Source organism: Mus pahari, chromosome 2 (genome assembly GCF_900095145.1).
Source record: "Mus pahari chromosome 2, PAHARI_EIJ_v1.1, whole genome shotgun sequence".
Taxonomy (NCBI): Eukaryota; Metazoa; Chordata; class Mammalia; order Rodentia; family Muridae; genus Mus; species Mus pahari.
In genome coordinates this window covers 1,918,088-1,941,060 of record NC_034591.1, presented here as the reverse complement: position 1 = coordinate 1,941,060, position 22,973 = coordinate 1,918,088, and the positions used below count along the sequence as shown (strand labels likewise).

At 41.1% G+C, this 22,973-nt stretch overlaps 1 protein-coding gene across 1 annotated transcript in view; it reads left to right on the top strand.

Annotated features, from left to right (window-relative positions):
* Positions 1-22,973, top strand: part of Cdk14 (cyclin dependent kinase 14) — a 534,124-nt gene that overhangs the window by 167,135 nt on the left and 344,016 nt on the right. Inside the window, exon 5 of the mRNA XM_021190228.2 lies at positions 16,961-17,040. Coding sequence (XP_021045887.1) covers positions 16,961-17,040 — 80 coding nt within the window. The remainder of the gene's footprint in view (positions 1-16,960; positions 17,041-22,973) is intronic.

The window sequence follows — 22,973 nt, the reverse complement described above, 5'->3', positions numbered from 1 at the left end:
AAAGAAAGAAAGAAAGAAAGAAAGAAAGAAAGAAAGAAATGCTAGCAGCTATATAGCAATAGCCTGTAAAGTTGTGTTTCCTTTCATATTTTCCAGATGTGCTCCCTCGTGTGTGTGGTTTTTTGTGAAAGAGAGACCTGAGAGAGGTTACAGAGATTGTGTTTGTAAGTTGGATAAAGTGGAGCCGACCTGTTGAATGATGTGTCAACATTTTCACAGCTGATTGGCCCTCAAAGTGGGTGTCTCAAGTTTTACCTGCCTCTCTCTCAGCCCACCTCAGAGTAGGGGCCATTCCGCCTACTGAAAATCCATAGACCCTTCTTCCCCTTTTCATACATACAATTCAATCATCTTTCCTCCGTACTCAGTCAGAATTAGTGGTCTTGCCATGTTCCCATTGGATATGTATCTGACACACTTTCCCTCTCTTTTGCAAAGTGACTTGTTCGCACTCTGGATGTTAAGATCTTCTTAAAAGGAGAAAATAAGTGACTTTTTTTTCCCCTCAAAAACCTTGCTTTTAAGAACAAATAAAAACATGATAGAAATGCACTCCAGTGGGTACAGAGTATCTACTTAAACCCCAAGAAGATAGGAAAGGTAATGGAGAGTATTACTTGTTTACCACAGGCATAAGGTTTTGGTTTTAGTAGTAGTCACTTGAATATAAATACTAGTAATTTTTATATGACTGAATTCCATTTTAAAAACATAAAATAAAACATTGAAGAGACAAAAAGTAGGCAATTCCTAAGTAGTTTTTTCAATCTTTGTAGATATTTGACTTGAAAAGTGTATGTGTGTGTGTGTGTGTGTGTGTGTGTGTGTGTGTGTGTCTGCCCAAATTGCCAAATAATGAGATTCAGTTTCTTTGAAAGAAAAATTCCTCATGAGTAAGAGCTAAGTAGCCTCATTTTTATTTTTCTGGGCTGGATTTTTCCCAGAGTGCAATAGTGGAAGGATTCTTCAGCGTGGAGCCAGGGGATTTTCTTTCTGCTGTAAATGCAGTGGAGATATATGTGTTACCCATTATGTGTTTTAAGTGAGTGAATAGCTACTTATTCTTGAGTATACTGAGACCATGTGGCTAGAGACGTTTTTCCTTAAAGCTGTCTTTGAACATAAATGGAAGCATCCCAGAATGCTTTGTGTTGCTGACTATGAGGGTTGATACACACAGAGGACGGGCATTTGGGAAAGTTGATTTGGGGGTGGGGGTGGGGGTGGGGGTGGGGGTGACTTCTTAATTAAACACCTTGTGAGCAGCAACAAAACAACAGCATGATCTAACCTCTCTTCTGAAGCCGTTTGCTCTTTTAGCTCTAATTTCAGAGAGACGGCTTCATTTGTTTATTAATATCAACTTTCAAGAAAGAAACCATACAACGAAGCCAGAGCCTTTATGATCCACGGATTTTTCTCGAAGGGGTTAAGTTGTGTTGTCTCACTTGAAGAGAAATTATATCTCTTAGTAGAAGTCAGGTTGCATGGCTGACACTTTATGGAGTAGTTCTGTGTAAGACTGTGTTGGTTTCCTTCTTGGTATAACCCCGAAAGCTCAGAGGAACAGCTCTGCAGGGAAGTGAGGTGAATACCCTGCTTGGATTTGGGCTTGCTCAGGAGACAAAGCCTCTGTGAATTTAACAAATTGTGTGTTCACATTTCTGTGTTGTAATAATCAAAATTTACTACCAGATATTTTATATATAGCTATGGTATATGCCATACTGGACATTTATGAAATAGTATAGCATGCTTACTTTATATTAAGATAATAATTTTTTGATTTGTTTAACCTGGGCTCAGCACATAGTGTATTTGCTAGGTTTTATGAACTTGGTGAATTATCTTTTACTGCTCAGGAGTCAGAATACATATTTGGCTTTCGCAGATGGATGTTTTCTGAGTGGTTGTCCTAATTTTCATTCAAAATTTCATCATCAGCTTACACACACACACACACATACACACACACACAAACACACACAAACACACTCACACACAAATCCTGAGTATTCGATTCGTTTAGGTTTTGTGTGCTTTTCTGTCCCTACTTTTGAACCCTTGTTTGTGATTGGACCTCCACCCCCTATTTAAATGTCTTATCTCTCCTTTCAAGATGTTTACACACTTTTCTGTCTCAGAGGCTAACTCAAATTAGGCATGCCATGAAACTCTAATTATCTGAAGTTTATCTCTATGCCAAGCTTCTTTAAGCCTTCTTTTGTTCAAGCTTTCATATTGTGCCCCATCTTTCACATGCCTCCATAGGCCAGTCCTAGCAAGAATCTCATCAGGCCAGTGCACACCAGAACCCCTGCGTCTAGATAAGCAGTCACCCAGGATCCTTAGCATGAGTCCACTCAGGCCAGTTTAGCAAGAATTGTTGATGCCTACCATTGCTGTCACTTATTATATTCTCCTGCTCCTGCTCCACTACCCTGCTGCCAGCCATGGTCCCCCACTTTCCCTACTTGGATTTGAGCCCAAAGTCTCTCTCCCTTATTGCAAAAGCCTGGCACCTATCATCATAATCTTTTTTTTTTTTTTTAACATGTGTCAGGATATTTAACACTTATTTCTGTTAATGCTTTTCCTGGTGTCTCCTTTACTTCATCTGTATTAACTTATTCTGTAGCACCTGTCACAGTGCTATTAATAGTCCCTCAGTCAATAAATGTCACTTTGTAGTGATGGAGGAAAAATGTTTAGGACTGCTTTGATCGGAAGGAGTGTGATGATGAGAGCCTGCGCTGGCTTCTTTGACGCTATTAGGAAATAGCAGGCAGCGATCAACTAGGAGAGGGTTGTTCCTTTTGCCTTGTGGTCTCTGAAGTTCCTGCCTTGTTCTCTTGGCTTTACCTTGAGCCATTAGCACCGTGGTGGGGAGGAGTATAAGGTAAAGTGCCTGTTGGAGAAAGCGTGCTCAGTTGATGTTAGCTAGGAAGCAAAGAAAGTGAAGAAGGGACTGACAACAAACCATACACAATACACACACACACACACACACACACACACACCACACACACACACACACACACTACACACACAATATATATACATAATATATATATATACACACACACACACAATACACACACAATACACACACAGTACGCACACAATACACACACAATATACACACACACAATACACACACAATACACACCCTCCTCCACCCCTCCTCCTCTCCCTCTACTCTCCCTCTTCCCCCTCCCCCTCCCTGTCTTCTCTCTTCTTTCTTTTTTCTTTTCTTTTTTTTTTTTCCCACCAGATTTAGGTGTTTTTATAATTGATCCCCCTTTAATCTCTTTTCAGCAATGTGTGAGTTAATATCAATCTTTGACTTCAACAGGTGCAGGTAATTTCTTCAGCTTTAGGTTGACACCCTACTTGCTTATAAAACAAACCATTTTAAGGGACACTTACTTCTAGCTGTATAGTACTGTTGTGAATCCCATCTGCCATAAACAATTTAAATCATAGCACATAACTGTGACTGGACTTGTTAGTATTTTAAATTTCATTTTGAAGATATTTAATATTTTCCACAATTATGAAAGCAATGCCATTTTATTGGAGAAAATAAAGACGAGTTCTCACCGTGTGCTCCTGGCTTACGCTGGTCTCAAAGCCTTTCACAAAGTTAATGTGAAATTTCTTTTGTTAGTTCTCTATGTGTCATCGCAGGTAACCCCTAAAAAGCAATACCGGTTTTCTGTTTGTTGGAGCATAAACTGCAGACTTGAGTGTGTGTGTTCGTTAGAATGGGTAGAGATACTAACTCTGAATATCGGTCTTAGTGACTCTCCAGGGCTGCATTAATTGCTTATCCTGCTGTTCTCAACCTCTCTTGATTTTGCATAGCTCATTTTGAACAGGAAAAGCAAGATCTCTGTGGCGAGCACCAGTTGACGATGAGTATTCGGGGACTCCCCAGAACGTTGCAGAGAATCAGTTGTGTGCTTTTCAGTATGTCCCATCTGCCTGCTGTAGAGAGGCTTTCATCCTGAGAATGGGAACGTGACTTTGCTCTTGCCATGCTCAATATGTGGGCCTGGGCCATGGCCAGGGAACACTTACGGCTCTGCTAGGAAAATGAGAACTGGGCCAGGGGGTTTGAAGTGTTGTAAGGTTGAGCGTCAGGTCTTCTCTGCTCTCCTTTAGTCTCAGCTGAGGTGAAGGCACACTCTAACTGGGATGCTAGAGTTACACTTTTCAAAAAACGAAAAGAATGAACAAATCGCTCGCCCCTTCAGTTTTAGATAGTATTAAGATATGACATATAAGAATTAACCAGAGAGAAAGAAGTAATCCAGGACTGGGGAAAGAGATACCATCATCAAGAAATGTAGCCATTTCTTTTTTGCTCATTGAAAACAGTTTTTGATGGTGTGTGTGTGTGTGTGTGTGTGTGTGTGCGCGGGGCGGGGGTAGGGGGAACCCGCTGAAGGTAACAAGGAATTTGAAGTGGCAGCTTGACCTCAGAAAGAGAAAATGTGATTTCTTCAGACGTGTGAAATGCAGCTCTGTCCAAGCTCTCTGTGATGTGTTCCTCCAGACAAGAGTGCTTGAAAACAGGAAGAGGGCAAAGCAAAACGCTCCACTCGCCCCGCTCTGTTGGATTCTTCGGTGGTTCTTGGATGCTGCTTCTCTTCATCCCCACCTTTCTGTGCACATGGGTCCCTGCATGCTGGGCGTTTATGAGCATCACCTGTCAAGTTTCAGATCACACACTTTATGAATCTGTAAAGCGTCCTGGCTAAGGAACTCTTTCTTTCTAATGAAATCAGACTTTTTCTTTAGTTCTGGTGATCTATTTCGTGCCCATGATGGACTCTAACTTGTAAGCCTGAGAAGCCCTTTCTCCAACCCCAAGTGGCTTTCGGTCCTAGTGTTTATCGCAGCGACAGAAACCGGACTCGGTTGGTTATTTCATTCATGGAATGTTTGGGTGGCGGGACACTGTCTTACAGCTTCTCCGGTCTGCTAACTCTTCAGTGGCTGTTTCTGGGTTGTTTCTTGCTCTCCCAGGAGGGGTTCCTTGTACCTTCAGAATCCTCAGGAGTTTACAGTCCTCTGCCTTCATCCAGCAGAAGGTCATATGTATATCAAGGTAAATGACAAAAGTCTTGTGAAACCCAGCCAGACCAGATAACCCCAGATTGCCATGGTGTGAAATGCAGGCAGGCCGCTGAGGACCTCAGGCCTCAAGTTCACGTGTAGCAGGTGCTGCTGCCATAGAAAGAGGACAGAAGAGATGTCACCTTCCCTATTGCCCCTATCACCTACTGAGGAGAGTTTGAGCTGGGACCCAAGCGCAGAACAGACACGAGGGACTTGCACCTTCAGATGGCAGAGGAGCTCTAAGGAGGCTGTTTGCAGACCTGAGCTGACTATTCTTTAAAATTTTAAGGAAGTCTGTATTTGAGATATATATCCATTTTCTGTGTAAATTTAAAAAAACCTGGAAGATACTAGTAGCCCTGAAGTGTCTGAATGTTCAAAATAATGGATGTTGTGAAGCAGACTCAAGGACACAGGCATGGCTTTCCTCCTGTATGCCCTGCTTGAACACTTGGAGCAGATTATTATTTGGATGGCTCCAAACATTTCTGAAGTAGAATAGAGGTTAATGGGGTGGAAAAAATTCTGTCATGCCCGAATACTTTTTTCTCCTGTTAAACTGTATATAGCAGTAGTAGGCTAGTGAAATGGTTTAACTAGTAAGCGTATTTTCTTGCCTAAAAATGTTGGTAGGTGTATTTGATTACATGGCAGAAAGGAAACTTCTAAGAAGTTTGGATTTGCTGTTGCCAGGGTGATTTGATAAAGGCTGATTAAGGAACCTTAGAGCAGTGGAGACACTACTGCATGCTATTTCAGTTCCTCTTTTGTGAAGTGCGCACTTGGCTCATTTGTTGCTACTGAGCCCCAACTGTGCATGAAATTGGGCGAGGCACGTTTTCCCGCGTAGTCTAGTGGCTGAGTAGAATGTCAGTGTAGTGGTCAATGTTAGAGAGCTGCAAGAGGAGCATGAGCAAGGCCTCCAAGGGAAAGTGAACATCAAACATGCTTGGGAAAGTGAGGGGGGACAAAGGGACAGAGGCGTGGAGAGACAGAGAGGCACAGATACATGAAGCCAAGGACACTAACAAGCGTGGGGCTTTGGTTCAGAGTGCAGTGCCAGAAAGCGAAGTGCTGGCCTCCCTGTGTTTGTGGTTTTATTCTTTGGAGGACAAGAACAGAGGAAGCTAGGTTACCACTGCCTGTCACGAGTAGGACAGAGGTATAGAATTAGTAGTTCGATGCATCAGGACTAGGTGCTTGCTAACAGGTTGGAGTTTTATTAGAGACAAATCACACTCCTGGATCACATTTAAAAAGGTGCACGGCACTATAATTGCAAGGTCCTTGAAGAAAATCTCACACATTCTGGCATGATCACTCTTTGGCATGATCAATCTGAATTTACAGTGTTCTTTGGCTGTGCTGTCATAGTTTAATGACTGCTTAAGCCAAATTCAGTTTGTAGTATGGGGGACGGAGTATCCCCGTTTGCTCTGCACTAATACACCTCACCCGACAGCTTGAGCTTCCCGACAGACAAGCTCGAGGAGGACTGCTGAGGGCTAGCTAGCAAGAAGCTTTCCGCTGAGGCATGGCGGGGAGTACTGATATCAGAACATTTTTGCATTTTTATAGTGGAAGAGACCAGCAAAGGAGGAGAGAGAGTGAGACACTACCCAAGATCTCCACTCACCCCTCACAGTCCACTCATTCTCGTGCTTCTTCGTGTCGTCTAAATGGTACTTTTTCCTCCCTCTTCAGCCTGTTTCAGGTCAAGAGTATCATCCCCAGATCAGCAAATTCTTCCTTTCCCCCATCTTTCTTTTGAGCATTTTCTTAACTCAGAATCCTGGCTGTTCCCTGTGGTCCAAATGAATCACAAATTTATGCCTGGCTTAGATTTGTGTACCAAGATCCAGACTCATAAATTTTATATTAGTGTGTCAGTTACATCTCCCTGTCATGTTTCCAGTCCAGCATCTTACCAAACAAAGTTCTTGGAACGCATGCCCATCTCCAAGACTTTAGCTTACTTAACATCCACAAATGGCACCTTCAGCCACCCACATGCTGAATCCAGGAAATTGGAAACCATCTTTTAACTTCCCAACACTCAGCCCAGATCTTACTGTTGCTCTAAAGGTTTTGTCTTCATAGGTTTCTTTTCTTCCTTGCTCATGCCCCGGCGTGAGTGCTAACATCTTTCACTGGACCAGAAATCCAGCTTCCTGACCCCACTTCCCGTCGGGAGGCTATTTATTGGAGCAATGACAACTTACTAGCTGCTGAACCCCCATGAATTTGATCCACTTCCTCCAGCATTCATCAACAGCCAATAGCTCAGAGGAAAGCAGGAGGGTCTAATAAGCCCCTCCCATCCACGGCTGAATGTTGATGGGTTCCGTCTTGTGCAGGCCCTGTACAGATAATCACAGCTGCTACTAGTTCATGAAAATGGGAGTCATGCCTTGTTCAGAGACAGCATTTTCAAGCCCTCTTTGCCATTCCCAGTCTCTCGTTCTTTCTGGCCCTCTCTGTGGGGACAATAAGAAGTCATAGTGCAGCAAAAAAACCCTTGTCAACCTGTCACATAGCTTTAAGCATGGCCAGCCCTGTATCTGATTTTGTTTTCTCATTTAATTTCTTCTGGTTTTGAGAAAAGCTCTAAGTATAATTGTCTCATAGAATATTTATTGTTTGAAAGATGGGGACTTCTGTAGAAAAGAAAACCTTGGAACTGGAGATCGGGCCTCAGCAGGTTAGAGGTTTTGCGAATTCTGCAGAGTACTAGGGTTCAGGGCCTGTAACTTCAGCACTAAGGGTTCTGATGGCCTCTTCTAGACTTTGAGGATATCCGAATACACATGACACACACACACACACACACACACACACACACACACACACCAATCATGTTCTAACATGACAAAATTAAAACAAATATAAAATGCTTGTTTTCTTAGTTTTATTATATAGTTATAGATTTAAGGATGTTTGATGTCCTGCCATTGCAGAGATCATTTTATAGATGATCAAATTGTGTCATTTGACATGTGGGAGCCTGCTGACATCCTCTTAGAGTATCCCATTCATTTGATTTTTTGGTCATTATGCTGGACTCCTGGGATGCACTGTCAGGATTGTTATGTGCAGGGGTGTATTATTATTTATTATTTATCCCAAGCACAAACTCAAATCCTTACAATTAGTATCTGTTGAATGAGAGATAAATGTTCAAACTTGATTTCATGAAGGGCTGGACTCTAGGAGAGGGCTTGTTATTTTTGTTGGTGGTGGTTGGTTGAGAACTTGAAGAAAGTGCAGAGCTACAGGTGACACTTGTTTGTTTTCTCATCAGCAGCAGAAAGAATGACATATTTCAATGACTGTAGAGGGTAGAGGGGTTCGAGTTCCACTGAGTCTTTAAAGGACTGGTTTGTCCATGGCTATGAGAATAAAGGACCCATGGACATTGAGGGTCTACTGTCGTCTGTGAAGGCTTCACTGTCACTGAGGTCTTCTGATTGTGACATAACTATGTTACTGTTGTCAGGCGTTTCCAGGTGATTGGCTTGTTATCCAAAGAATTGAAAATTTTCATTGCAGCAGAGTAGTAGTGCAGACAAAGACACTGTCCAAACTGACTGTGAGCCGTGTTAAGGCTGATGCTCAAGAGCCCCAGGTGTTGTTAGGGAATTCCTTTTGAGGACTTGAAGAGGAAAGGAGGACTTTGCTACTCATAGACATAATTTGAGTGGTTCTCTATTTAGATTGATAGATTAGGCCATAAAGTAATTTTTCTATTTCATGTGTCTTTTTACATCTGTCTGACTTTAATCATTGGCATGAGGCAGAAAATTGTAAATAAAGGATTTCCCTTTTAGAGGCTACAGTTTATCCTTACTGTCTGTGGTGGTTTCAGTAGGGTTGTCCCTATAGATTCATGTATTTGAATGCTTGGCCATAGGGAGTGGCACTGTGAGGAGATGTGGCCTTGTGGGAGGATGTGTGGCCCTATGGGAGGAAGTGTGGCCCTATGGGAGGAGGTGTGGCCCTATGGGAGGAGGTGTGGGCCTGTGGGAGGAGGTGTGGCCCTATGGGAGGAGGCGTAGCCCTATGGGAGGAGGTGTAGCCCTATTGGAGGAAGTGCGTCACTGTGTGGGTATTATGCTTAGGCTCTCCTGAGTATGGATGATAGTCTCCCCTAACTGCCTGTGGGAGACAGTTATCTCCTTCTGTTACCTTCAGATCAAGTTGTAGGACTCTCAGCTCCTCCAGCATGTCTACCTGCATGCTGCATTGCTTCCCACCATGATGATAATGGAGTAAACCTCTGAAAGTATAAGCCAGCCCCAATTAAATGTTTGTCTTCATAGAAGTTTCCACGGTCACAGTGTCTCTTGACAGCAATAAAACCATAAGACACTGCACATGCACCCAAAACAAGTTCAGGCCAGGTTGGTCCTTCTAGGCTTTGAGCTCAGTTGTGTTGTGGGATATACCTGAATGGAGAGTATCTGACTTTGATTGCTGTTCGGATAAATGACACATCCTGTTGTCAAGGACAGGAGTATGTGAAGTCCATTGCAGGTTGAAGGTGCTGATGTTCCTAGGTGCCATGTTTGGAGAGGGCTGTGTATGTCTAGTCCATTCAGATGAAGGATCTAGGCTGCCGGGTACAGTATTACAAGTCTAGGGTGTGCATAACCCTCAACCAAATGGGGAGTCCCAGGGCACTAAACCATCCCCTGTGGTTGCCTTCCTCCAACAAGCCTCTATAATCGTTTACTGACTGATCACAGTTTTAGAATAGTACACAATTTATCAGCTTAACATTGAGGAAATGTACTCACTTCTGTGTTGTCATGAACATTATTAATATTCAAAATGTCCATTGTCTCAATGTATTTGAGTTCGGTTGTTTGCTAAAAATTTTCAAATCGTGATTTATGCTTTAGTAGCAACTTTTAAAAAAATAGGTAATAGTTGGTGATTCAGTCAGTGTACTCTTTACGCGCTGCATTACATCCTCAGATTTTTGTATTCTTTATCACATCTCAGTAAGTAGACTTACTTTATGAACCTTAGACTTTACTTTAAAAGAAATCAATTTAGCAATAATTAGTATGAGCCTCCTACTTCTATCTATATCATTGGATAGATATTAGGACAAGTGGCTCCTTGAGTTTACCTTGAAATTCTGATTATTAATTTTTAAATTCTCTCTTTGACTAAGGTTAGGGAGTTAGCATTGTCAGGATATGCTAGAAAACAGTGGTTGAATAGTTTTGAGGCAGATTCTCCTTCATGTCTCAATATAAAAAAGGACAACAGCAACTGTCTTTAACATTTTAACGTTTTAAAATAGTTTGTTTATTTTTATTACATGTGCATTGTTGTTTTACCGGCGTAGATATCTGTGTGAGGGTGTCAATTCCTCTGGAACTGGAATTATAGGCAGCTTGGAGCTGCCATGTAAGTGCTGGGAATTGAACCCAGGTCCTCTGGAAGAGCATCCAGTGCTCTTAATCCCTGAGCCATCTCTTCAGCCCCATCATTTTAAGTCTTAATACTGGATTCTAAACTTCCTATAGAGGTTTAAATGCAGTTGTTACTAAATGGAGACTGATTAAGAGAGTTTTCCAGATTGTTTTATATTACTTTGCCCCAAATTTATAAACTCAGTCCAGCACTGCTCTTAGCATGTGGCAGCTCTCTGTCATAGCTCCTGATGCTGCCTCAGTGTCAGCCCAGCAAACAAAAGCCACACGTATCTAGCTTCCCGGGCTACTATTTTCCTCAGCACTGTCTCCTGATACAAGATCATAACAGATGAGGGAGACATACTATATTAAATTTCCCAGCTATATTAAATTTCTTTTAGGTATCCTGCTTTAATTTCCTTGATATCTACCAGATACAATTTCTAGATGTTAGCACCTGAACACTGTTTTCCAAGATGACCTAGATAATATTTGCAATTTCGTTTCATTGTACTAAGTTATCCTATTAATTTACGGCAACTAACAAAATGGAAGACCTCTGTCTTGCATTTGAGAACCACTCCTCTTGATGGAAATTCTCTCTGTGCGCCATCTTTTGAAACCAGAAATCGTGCTTTGAGCAAAGTATGGAGTTTCTCTTTAGAGGTCGTACAGAAAGATAAAGGGATGAATAGATGGGTAAAATTTTTTAAAAAAAGTAGGCAGTTGCTTTTTGTTTAAAAATTATGTACTTTAGGCTTCATTCCCACAAGAGAATTAAGAGGATTTTGTATCTATAGTTGTAGGGTGGGGGCACACAGAATTGTGAGCACCATTTCTGAACTTAGGTTTGGATCTCTGGTCAGAATCTGTTCGAAGCTAGATCCTATTTCAACATGGCTCTGCCTGGCCACGTAGTGTCCCCAGGTCACTGTTGAGTGGAGTTCCCCCAATACCTATTTCTGCACCTCTACCTGTGCTGCATTTGGCAACTCACTCCTTGTGACATGCAGACCTGACTACAGTGCTGACCCTCTGACTTACATTGTATCTCACAATGAAGCCATGGCAGTAGTGTCCGGAGAAAAATGGCTCCACGTGTAACTTATAGCAACTGGAGGCAAAGATGGCAATATCTCCAAAGAATGGCAGTATTAACACAAGTTAAGGCATATTTTTCTCACCATGTTATTTATCTGAATTAATGTTTCCACTGGCAATCAAACCTTGATTGCCTTTTATTCATTAGCTTGTGATTTAATTAATATAACTTGTTAAAGGAGAATCCTCAATGTTTTTCTGTAAACAACTCTGATTTATTGATTCAACTTAAATTTTGTGTTTATTTAAATCATGGTTTGAATTACATGTTTTAAGCCCTCCTAAAGTAGTTTATGAACCACAAGATAATTAGAAAATATGACATTATTTTCGTAGGATAGCATCTTAATTTGATACCCTTAAGAAGTGTAATACCTACCCAATCTCAAAAGAACTCACTTGATATGCACTTACTGATAAGTGGATATTGGCCCAGAAACCTAGAATACCCAAGATACAATCTCCAAAACACAAGTAAATCAAGAAGAAGGAAGACCAATATGTGGATACTTCATTACTCCCCAAAATAGGGAATAAAATACCCATGAAAGAAGTTGCAGAGACAAAGTTTGGAGCTAAGATGAAAGGATGGACAACTCAGAGACTGCCCCACCCAGGGGTCCATCCCATAATCAGCCACCAAATGCAGACACTATTGCATATGCCAGCAAGATTTTGCTGAAAGGACCCTGATATAGCTATCTCTTGTGAGGCTATGCCAGTGCCTGGCAAACACAGAAGTGGATGCTCACAGCCAGCTATTGGATGGAACACAGGGTCCCCAATGGAGGAGCTAGAGAAATTACCCAAGGAGCTGAAAGGGGCTGCAACCCTGTAGGTGGAACAACAATATGAACTAAACAGTACCCCCAGAGCTTGTGTCTGTCTCTAGCTGCATATGTAGCAGAAGATCGCCTAATCGGCCATCATTGGGAAGAGATGCCCCTTGGTCTTGCAAACTTTATATGACCCAGTACTGGGGAATGCCAGGGCCAAGAAGGGGGAGTGGGTGGGCAGGGGAGCAGGGCGGGAGGAGTGTATAGGGGACTTTCGGGATAGCATTTGAAATGTAAATGAAGAAAATATCNAATAAAATAATTAAAAAAATAGAAGTGTAATACCTGCATGACTGGTAGCTTAGAATTTTGAGTACTTCAGATAATAGTAATAAAGTTTTAATACATATGTATTTATATACACTAAACATATATTGGCCATATATTATAATATATATTAAACATATAGTGTTCATATATATGCACTGAACTTGGAACATTAGAAAATTTCATATTATTACTTCCAAAGATTTTTTTTAAAGAATGGTTGAGCCTGTGACTTAACATTTTTATAGTGCTTTGAAACTTAAGGATTTAGCAGTTGATGAGTGTCCAGACATGTAGAGAAAATCTAATTAAGAAAGAAGAAAGTCACATCGACTCAGGTTAAAGAGCAATTTGATAATCAATATGATTCTTAGTGGGAAACTTGTGAAGCCATTAGAGAAGAGAGAGAAGCTGATTAGTGGTCTGTGCTTAGGTTATTAAAGGATTGTAAGTGTTTTGCAGTTGGTCTGTTTGGTGTAAAAAGGTTAATTAACAAAGTATTCTACAAATTCTTAAACTTCCGTGGAATGAGAACTTGTCACCATATGCATAAAAATCAGAAAGATGTTACCTTTAACCTGAAACATACATACACACACAAAACAAAACCAAAAAAGTCCTCCCAGAAGAAAAGAACAACAGAAATCATGAAGCTGCTGGAGAGATGGCTTAGCAGTTAATACATTGTGAAGCCAAACAGAAATGATGATGTTGAAAGCTTTGTAAACGTTTTGGTGTCTCTGGAAACTTTAGAAATAAGTTTTTTACCTTATTTTATATTTATTTAGCATTAATGAAGGGCAAAACCTCCATGAATTAACAACATCTGTAGTCATTCTGTAAAACATACTTTGTGTCTGGAAGGTTCTTAGATACTGGACACACACCAGTGAATGAAGCAATCACTTTATATCTGGAACTTAAATTCTAAAGACAGTTTTAGTTTCATGTGATAAAATCAGTACAACATCAGTTTCAGCAGCAACTGAGATGACCATAGTCCACTGAACCCAGTAACATCTGGAGCTGGAGAGAAGACTCAGAAGATAAGAGCACAGGCTCTTCCAGAAGACCTGAGGTGGATTCCCAGCACCCACTTGATGGCTCACAACCATCTCTAGCTCCAGCAGCTTTGATGTCTGTCTCTGGCTTCCTCAGGCACCACACACAGACCTGATGAACAGGCTTATATGCAGATAAAACACTCAGGCACCTTCAACCAAATAAAAATTTAAAACCAGCCAGCCCACCAACTCTCCAACCAATCAATCACTTTGACATCTTAACACTTGAAGTTTCCATTCTTGGAAATGGCAGAATTATTATTCCGTGAAACCGATTCTTGTATTTATAGAACGTAAATTCAAAAGAAATGTTTTTATCACCATAGAATGATATAGATTGATTTTTTGAGAGTGCTCAGGTTCTGTCTCTGTTAGTCATTGTTCTATTGCTGGGAAGAGACACTATGATCAAGGCATCTCTTATAAAACAAAGCATTTAATTGGGGGTCTTGTTTAAAGATTCAGAGTGAGTCCATTGTTATCATCATGTAGAGGGCATGGTGACATGCACGGCACTGGAGCAGTAGCTGAGAGCTATATTCTGATCCATATGCAGGGAGAGAGGGGGGAAGAGGGAGAGGAGGAAGGGCAGAGGGAGAGGGAGAGGGAGAGGGAGTGAGTGCCTGGGACTGATTCGGGCTTTTGAAACCTCAGAGTCCACCCCAGTTATACACTTTCTCCAACAAGGCCACACCTCCTGATACATCTACTCCGTTCAAACAGTTCTACTTCCTGGTTACCAAGCATCCAAATATAGGCGCCTATGAAGGCCATTCTTACCTCTACCACCTCACTGCCATTAGTTGTATCACAGGAGTAACTAGCCTTTGCTCTTTGCTTTCCGTTATGCTAATGGCCAGTCATGTTTCATGGTCTGGGGGCATGTTTGTGCACGGCCTTTAGAAGCATGAGATGCAGAATTCAGTTCCTGGTACCTACAATTTAATTTAGTTCCCAGGGGAACTAGAAAGCTGTGTGGGAAGAAAGTAGTGTGTGTGTGTGTGTGTGTGTGTGTGTGTGTGTGTGTGTGTTTTATGTGTAAGAGGAAAATGTCTGTAAGTGAAGGGAAAATTCCAAGGCGTTCCTGGAACCAGTCACTGCCTCCTGTGGGAGCCACGGATGATCTCAGCTGGGCTGAGAAGTCTGTGCAGATGTCAGTTCTGACTGTGGCAGCCTCAAGCCCTGCCCACGGCCCCCTTAGTCCTGTAGCACAAAGTGGATCACAGGCTTTGAAGCCAGCTGAACTTAGAAAAGTCAAGGTGATGCATTCAGGAAAGGAGGTTGCCCAAGAGAAAACTGTGAAGTCTTTCTTCCCAGCGGAGACACGGGCAAAGCATCACAAATCCTGGCTTCCAGGAGAAAGTCTTCACATGGTGGGGCCTTGTAACACGATGTCCGTATCCCATTGCCGTCACCAGTGTTAATGGAGTTTCAGTGGGCTCGTGGAGAAACGCCACCTGGCAGTTGGATTATGATGAGGACTTTGGCTGCTGGGTTTCCCTTCTGGGGCAGGCAGATTTTTGAACAAGCATATGTTAGATGTTACGATTTTTATTTTTATTTATTTTAAAGACATTAGCATTCACATTCCAGACTCAGACACAGGATTCTCTGGGTCACACGAATTCTTCATTTTCGTTCCTCTGAGTATTTCTGGTAGCAATCAAAATTATAATAAGAAACTATAAGATTAACAAAACTAAACACTGATAGCATAGAGAAAATGGGGAAGAAATAGGAACTACCATTGATGCTACAGGAAATGGAAATTGGTTTCTGCTATGTAGTATAAAATTTGAATTTTCATCAAAAATAATATTCACAATTGTATATGTGTTTTACTATATATATATATATATATATATATATATATATATTAGAAATTTGTTATTCCCACATTTAAATTATGGGTAAAGTATAAAAGAATATATATCACTTTAGAAACAGAATATTGTGAATAAACTAAATGCCTATCATTTGAAGACTAGTATGAAATTAAGTATGTTATACACATATATTCATATATACAACATATATACAGTATATATACAGTGTATCATATACCAACATTTTCTATGTGGTTTTCTGCACTCTGCATGTGTATATGTATATGCATACATTTGCCAATTTATTTATGTGACGCAAGCGTACTTATACATAGTTTATGTATAAGTATGACAGGCCTCTAGACTGGACAGTACATCTGAACAGTGATAAGTACTGGCTTCAGAACATAGGAGCTGAGTGGCTGAAGGATCATTTTTAAATGGTTTGTTTTTCTTTAATTTTTTTTGTATTTTTCATATTTTCATATCTCTTTTTAAAACATTTTAATGAACCATGCAACGAAAGAAATTATTCCACCAGGCATAGTAAATGTAGAAAATAAAGCAATCAAGAGGACTGGAATATATAGTTATTTCTTTGATGTTGATAGTTGACAGAATTGACTGAATAAAACATTATCTCCATAGTGTAATCTTACTTTTGATTAGAGCTGACACACATACAGAAAGTGTTTAAAAGAACCATCTGCTTTGCTTATGTCTTTTGTAATTTGTAATAGTGTATTCATCAAGTTTTTGATCATATAACATAAAACACAACTGGGTCAAATATAGTTATTCAGAGACTCTTATTTTAAAAATGCAAAACAAGGCGTGGTGTGATGTATGGGCGTGTGCCTGTGCAGGTGAGTGTTGCCGAGAGAGAAAAGTAGGGAGGGGAGATGAGACTCAGTCTCCGTCTATGGGATTACATGGCCCTATCCACGATCGAAGGTGGAGCTTTGAGAAACAGAGGGAAATGCTCTCCTCACTGATTTGGTTTTAGTTAGACTGAGATACATTTTCAGGTGGTTTTGTTAAACTCTAGTTTCAGTGGAAGGAAAAAAAATCTACCTCACCGAAATATCAAGTTTGATCTTAGCCTGTTACACATGTATTCACAATACGCGTATTCATGATGGTCTAGAATTCCCAGCCTGGCTGAATTCAGTATGTCTATGGCAGTACAATTGAGTCGCTGACATTGTTCATGCAAAATTTCATGGCATAGAAATGTTAAGGGGCATAATTAGAACAAAAGCAGACCTACAGTTCTGCAAAGTCACTCTCCGCTCTTCTTTGGTTTCCTGCAGGGTGAATGGGAAGCTGGTGGCTCTAAAGGTGATCCGGCTGCAGGAAGAAGAGGGTACACCTTTCACGGCCATCAGGGAAGGTAGGCACACTAACCCTCTCTGATTCTGTAGTTATGTGTTGCTAATAGCACCGTAAGTATTTTGCATCTCCGGACATGCCGAGCAGGGCAGTTGCATTGTTATATATCTCATGTTTTAATATCTCTGCTCCCCCTGTTATTTTTCTAAGCCTTCTCTTTTAATGTAGTAAATTTTTGCCTAAGGCTTTAGTTTTATGAAATAAAGTTGATCTGTCTTTTGCCTTGTTCACTCATGTGGTTTCACTTCTCAATGAGAGCCATCTTATTTGTGGAAATGTTACAGTTCGCTGCCGTAACACTTAGAATTAGTAGCTTCACTTCTACATCATTTAAAAATGCAAATTATCTTTCTCTAAGACCTCAGTTCATTCTCCCATCAAACAGACCAGTGCAAGGTTTTGTTCTGATCCAAATGACGTGTTGGTGATTTGTCACTTAATTTTTGAAGGTATTGACAAATTAAGTACAGTTATCTTCTGGATTGTCATTTGATGACCATGATGACAAATATGTCAATAATGATGATATGTGGGAAGCTGGTGTGGCCACACGGCAGCCAAGACGGCACCTTGGCTCATTGCCAAGCCCCGTGATCCTTGCTTGTTTACCGAGAACCCGATCATGCGCACCTGAATGATCATGTGCACCTGAATGATCATGCACTGCCCACCTGACGCATAGTGTCATACAACATGATATTGAGTCACTGGCCTATCAACACGCACCCTGTCTGTGTGCATGGCTCATGTACAGAGCGTGCTGAATGCTGATTGGATGATGAAGAGTGGTGAGAGACGAGTGCAGAGGGTGGAGGGGGATAAATTGGGCAATCCCCCAGAATAAAGCAGAGAATAAAGGAAGCTGAAGCAAGCTGAAGCTGAAGCTGAAGCGCTGCGGAAGCTGCTTGAACCCTGCCTTGGTGTATGTGTTGTCTTTTCCTCAACTCTGCTGGCTGGAGGCTGGGGTCCGCAGCAATGATATTGTTCCTTCTTCTCTTCCTCTTTCTCTTTTAGTTAGGGTTTCTATTGCTGTGATAACATACCATGACCAGAGGCAACTTGGGAGAGGAAAGGGTTATTTTTCTTATCAAGGTTCATCAGTCGAGGGAGTCAGGCAAGGAACTCAAGCAGGGTAGGAATATGGAGGCAGGATTTGATGCAAAAGACATGGAGATGCTGCTTAATTGATCCCCAAGGCTGGCTTACCCTACTTTCTTTCACCTCCCACTACCGTCTGCCCAGCACCACCCCCAATAGGTTGGGCCCTCCCACATTTAATCATCAATCAAGAAAATGTACGCCAGGCTTTCCCACAGGTCAGTCTGGTAGGGACATTTTTCTCAATTGAGTACCCCTCTTCCAGAATGACTCTAACATGTGTCAGGGTGTCATAGAACTAGCCAGGCCACTCTTGCTGAACTCATATCTATTACTGCTTTCTCATCTCATTCGTCCTTTCCATTTGACTTCCTTTCTTACCACTTAACTGAAGCTTCTTAGAACGTTTACCCATTGTCTCTTTGTTCTAAACCAAACACAAACTTTTCTGGTTTCCTGTGTCTAACTTTTTAGCAGATTGCACATGACGGAGAGAATCTTTTCTGCCATGTCAGAGAATCCAGGCAGGTTGGCTTTTCTCTTTATCCCATATTGACCTTTGAGTCGGTACAGTCTAAGGAGAGAAAGCCTTCATTGCTCTGATAACCACTCACTCCTACGTTTAAATAGCAGGTAGAAGCTGCTGACTTCCATGCGTGTGCTTGTTTAGCTGAGTCCTTGTCCTCATGTCCACTTCATGTGTCCATCCACCTTCTTGAGATTTACCCTTGAATTCAACAATCTCCAAGAAGAATAAGCTATCACAACCAAGGTCAGCTGGTGTAACTAACTGCCTAAAATACAAATTTAGTTCTGTTCTATCACATCCCATACAGTATTCTCTTTACAGGAGTAGTGGTAATTCTCGGAGTTGTCTACCCAAATTAGCCAAAGGTAGTTCTGTAGGGTAAACCTCTATAAGGAGGCTTAACTCTGTGCATAGTTGATTCACATCTCTTCACTGTAGGCCAAGTGTCATCAGCTCTTCCTTGGATTGTTGCAGTGACTCTTACATTATCCTCTCTACGCTGTCATTCTTACTGTCTCTTCTCTACTTTGAAACTATCATAACATAAAAGTACAAGCCATGTTTTATTAATGCCCCCTTTAACACCCCGGACCAAGGACACTGGCTCCTTTTCTTTTTTTTTTTTTGGTTTTTCGAGACAGGGTTTCTCTGTACAGCCCTGGCTGTCCTGGAACTCACTTGGTAGACCAGGCTGGCCTCGAACTCAGAAATCCGCCTGCCTCTGCCTCCCGAGTGCTGGGATTAAAGGCCTGCGCCACCAGGCCCGGCTCCTTTTCTTTTCCATTGTTCCACAGTGTCTCATCTCAGGGCCCTCATATGCACTCTGACACTGCCTTGAATGCTTTTCACTGGCTGCTTTTAGATACCAGCTATAAACTCAAATGTCCTCTTCTCAAAGAAGTTTCCTTTGGCCACCCTGTCTAAAATAGCAGCTCTTTTCTCACCCATCTTTATGCAGCTCCCCATCCCATTAACCCTGATCATTTCCATTACAGTTCTTACTGGAATGTGACATATTCCCGTGACTCTGTTCATATGTAGAGTTTTAATGAAGTTAGTGACCTTGTCTGACATCGTCCCTGCAACAGCTTACAGAATGGCTTGCGGTGCATCATTAAGCTAGAGTCAGTAAATAAGATGGAGTATTTGGTACAGATGGTGCTCATGAGGAATCTGTCATCCAGGTGGCAGGCGGAAGATTGAAATTATAAGTCAAAGAATAACATGCCATGCCGTAGAGATGCTGGATCATTTCAGAAGCATTGTGGATCCTGTGGAAGTTTCTCCACTAGTGAAGTGTGCTAAGATGGACCTCCAGCTAGAAATGAGATAAGCTGACAACCGGATGGAGAAGTTACTGTATAGACAGATACAGAAACTAAGCAGATGTAGACACCCAGTGTCTTTGCCCAGAGTAAAGACTGGGGATGATTTTCATAAGGTGGTTTCAATTAGTGGCTGTTCATGTGGCAGTTTTGCTCCATTCGAGTGTTTTGTTTGTGTGTTTTGAGTTCTGAGTTCATGAGTTATCTATTTGAAAATACCTAATAGTTTGGGGATGGAACTCACAGCTGTTGAATATAAATAGTATATATTATCAAGACACCTAAAATCATAAGATTTTGAGTTTTATTGTGTTAAATTTAGAACAGAGATGTATTTGGCTCAATATTCTGGGAGATGGACAGTATAAAATGCATGGCCAGGGCACCTGGAGTGCAGGAGGATAGCACCAGAAAGGCTCAGATCAAAAGTAAGAGGCTAGATCAATGTCTTGGAGGCCAGGAACTTTCCGAGCAAATCAGAGGTTGACTGCTAGCCACGGCAATCTATACAGAGTGGCCTTGAAGTCTAGGACTCTGGGTTTTAACTATGTGGACAACGTGAAACCACCTTAACAGGCTGCCAGGCCTCTAGGACACAGTACCTCAGATGATGTATTGCCCAGTCAGTCATTGTTAGTATGATTGTTAGTGCCTCATAGTGTTGGAGGCTGGGAGAGCAATGTCAAGGTACCATGAGTCTCTTTCTTACATCTGTGAGAGAGGATCTTTCAAGGATTCCTTCTTGGCTTATAGATAGGTATCTTGTCACTTTGTCTCTGGGTTATTATTCTGTCCCTGTTCATATACAAATGTCTTCTTTCTATAAGGATACTGCTCAGATTGAGGTAGAGCCTACCCCAATGACCTCATTTTAACTTCTATTCATACACACAGCCAGCCATGCACTGAGGCTCTAGAGTTTGGGCTACAGCATACACAATATTTTTGATGGGAAAAGGCATAGTTCAGCCCATAACACCACTTCATAGTTTAGGGCCCTGGGAAACCTTACTTGCAGAAGGTAGGGGTTGGATCATGTCACTTGTTATGAACTTTCTACATTGATGTGATGTTTCTGACTCCCTGAGGATTCTTGAAATTCAGATTTCTCATATTCCTGTGATAGACAGTGATGGAACAATTAGAACATTGTGATTTCTTTAAATATTGTATTTTGAGGTTTTTCTTATAAGGCCTGACCTCTATGTGGTATTTTAAAAAATATTTATTTGTATTTTATGCATATGTATGTTTGCTAACATATAGGTATATGCTCTGTGACTGCAGAGCCCATGAGAGTGTGTCAGTTCCCATAGAACTGGAGTTCCTGAGTGTGAGCCACCATGTGGGAGCTCGGAACTCAACTTTGGTCATCTGTAAGAACAACAAGAAATCCAAACCTCTGAGCCATGTTTTTTCTCCTGTGTTTTTAGTACAAGTAAAATGACTTTATGATAATAAGAAAAATTGTACAATGGGTCAGTTTTAGATGTATATTTCTATCCCTACTTCTCTTCCTGTCTGTAGAGTCAAAGAGAATTGCTACTGCTGGGTGGTTGTCAGTCACAGCTTTAGAAGCACACACACAGGGACTCATGTGTGTATCTAGTGGGAGGACAGGAAACACTCGCGAGGGTGTGACACTTGAGACAGGCTACTTTTCCACTGTGGAGGGAACATTAGAGCTGGTTCAATGAGATGGAGAGAGCTGGAATTTGATTTAACCTCAATTCTGGTATTCTGGCCAATTCTTCATTCTTAAGATGTCAGCAGCAGAAAGATTGAGAATCAGGAAAGCCTCATGCTCAGGGAAGTGCATTTCAAGGACCTGCTTTCCACTTATCGGATTACCTTGGAATTTAGACTTTAACATAATTTTCACACAAAGTGGAAATGCTTAGCAACCCTAATCTGCCTAGATTTGTGTCTCCAGATGGACTTTGAACTTCATCTTGTTAAGATCGAGCGCATACAGTGGCTTAACTTAGGTTTAGGTCCTTTGAAACTTATAATGTCTTTGATGGCGGCTTAGCGAAATGATGTAAGTGGCAGAGGTCCGCTTTCCTGTTTTAACTTAGAATCCTTGTGTGGCATCCTCACAGCTTGCGGTACTTCTGATAGAAGCTCAGGGGCACAAGGAAAAGTTTGGAAGGGAGTGGATAAAGTGTCTTGGGACCTGCCCTTCACTACCTTATCCTGTTCTATCACTTTGTAGATCTGATATCACAACATTTTCATTAAGGTTTCTGACCATCAAGGCAAGGGAAACAGTTGTCATTTCTATGGATTCTTGAATGTATAGTACTTTGCTTAGGAAAGCATACACAAATATCTAAATACTTTATAAACAAGATACCAATGTTTGGGAATCATGGTAGCAAATGTCTATAATCCTAGTACTGGGAGGTGGACCCAGAAAAATGGGTAGTTAAAAGCTGGGCTTGGTGAGTTCATGAGCTGCTGGAGCATCTCGTTAATATTCCTCTGTGCATTTTATTAGTTATGCTATGAAAATATTTTGTGTTTTAATATCAAATTATGATACAAGAAAAGAGGAATTGTTTAGAAGTTGAGAAACAACTGAGGGGGAAAAAGCCAGCATCTTTTATGTTAGATATTTGGGAAAAAAAAACTGCTTATAAAATGAGTAGCTAACTTTCACAGTTAACATTCAAGCTTCTAATTAAGCAACTTCTAATATTGCAGAAAATTAGGCACTTAAGTTATGAGTTATTATTTTATAAATGTGATAACATTAAGAAACAGAAAATGAAACTGCTGTTAACTGAGCTGTTAACAGCTGTAGTATTTGACAGATTTGATTATCTTCCTCATGTCTTTCTTGTATATATAATATCTTCAAAAATATTCATTGCTTTTTTGATAACTCTATCAGTCTTTTACTTATAGACATCTTCTGTGTGTGTGTGTGTGTGTGTGTGTGTATATACACACACACACACACACACACATATATATATA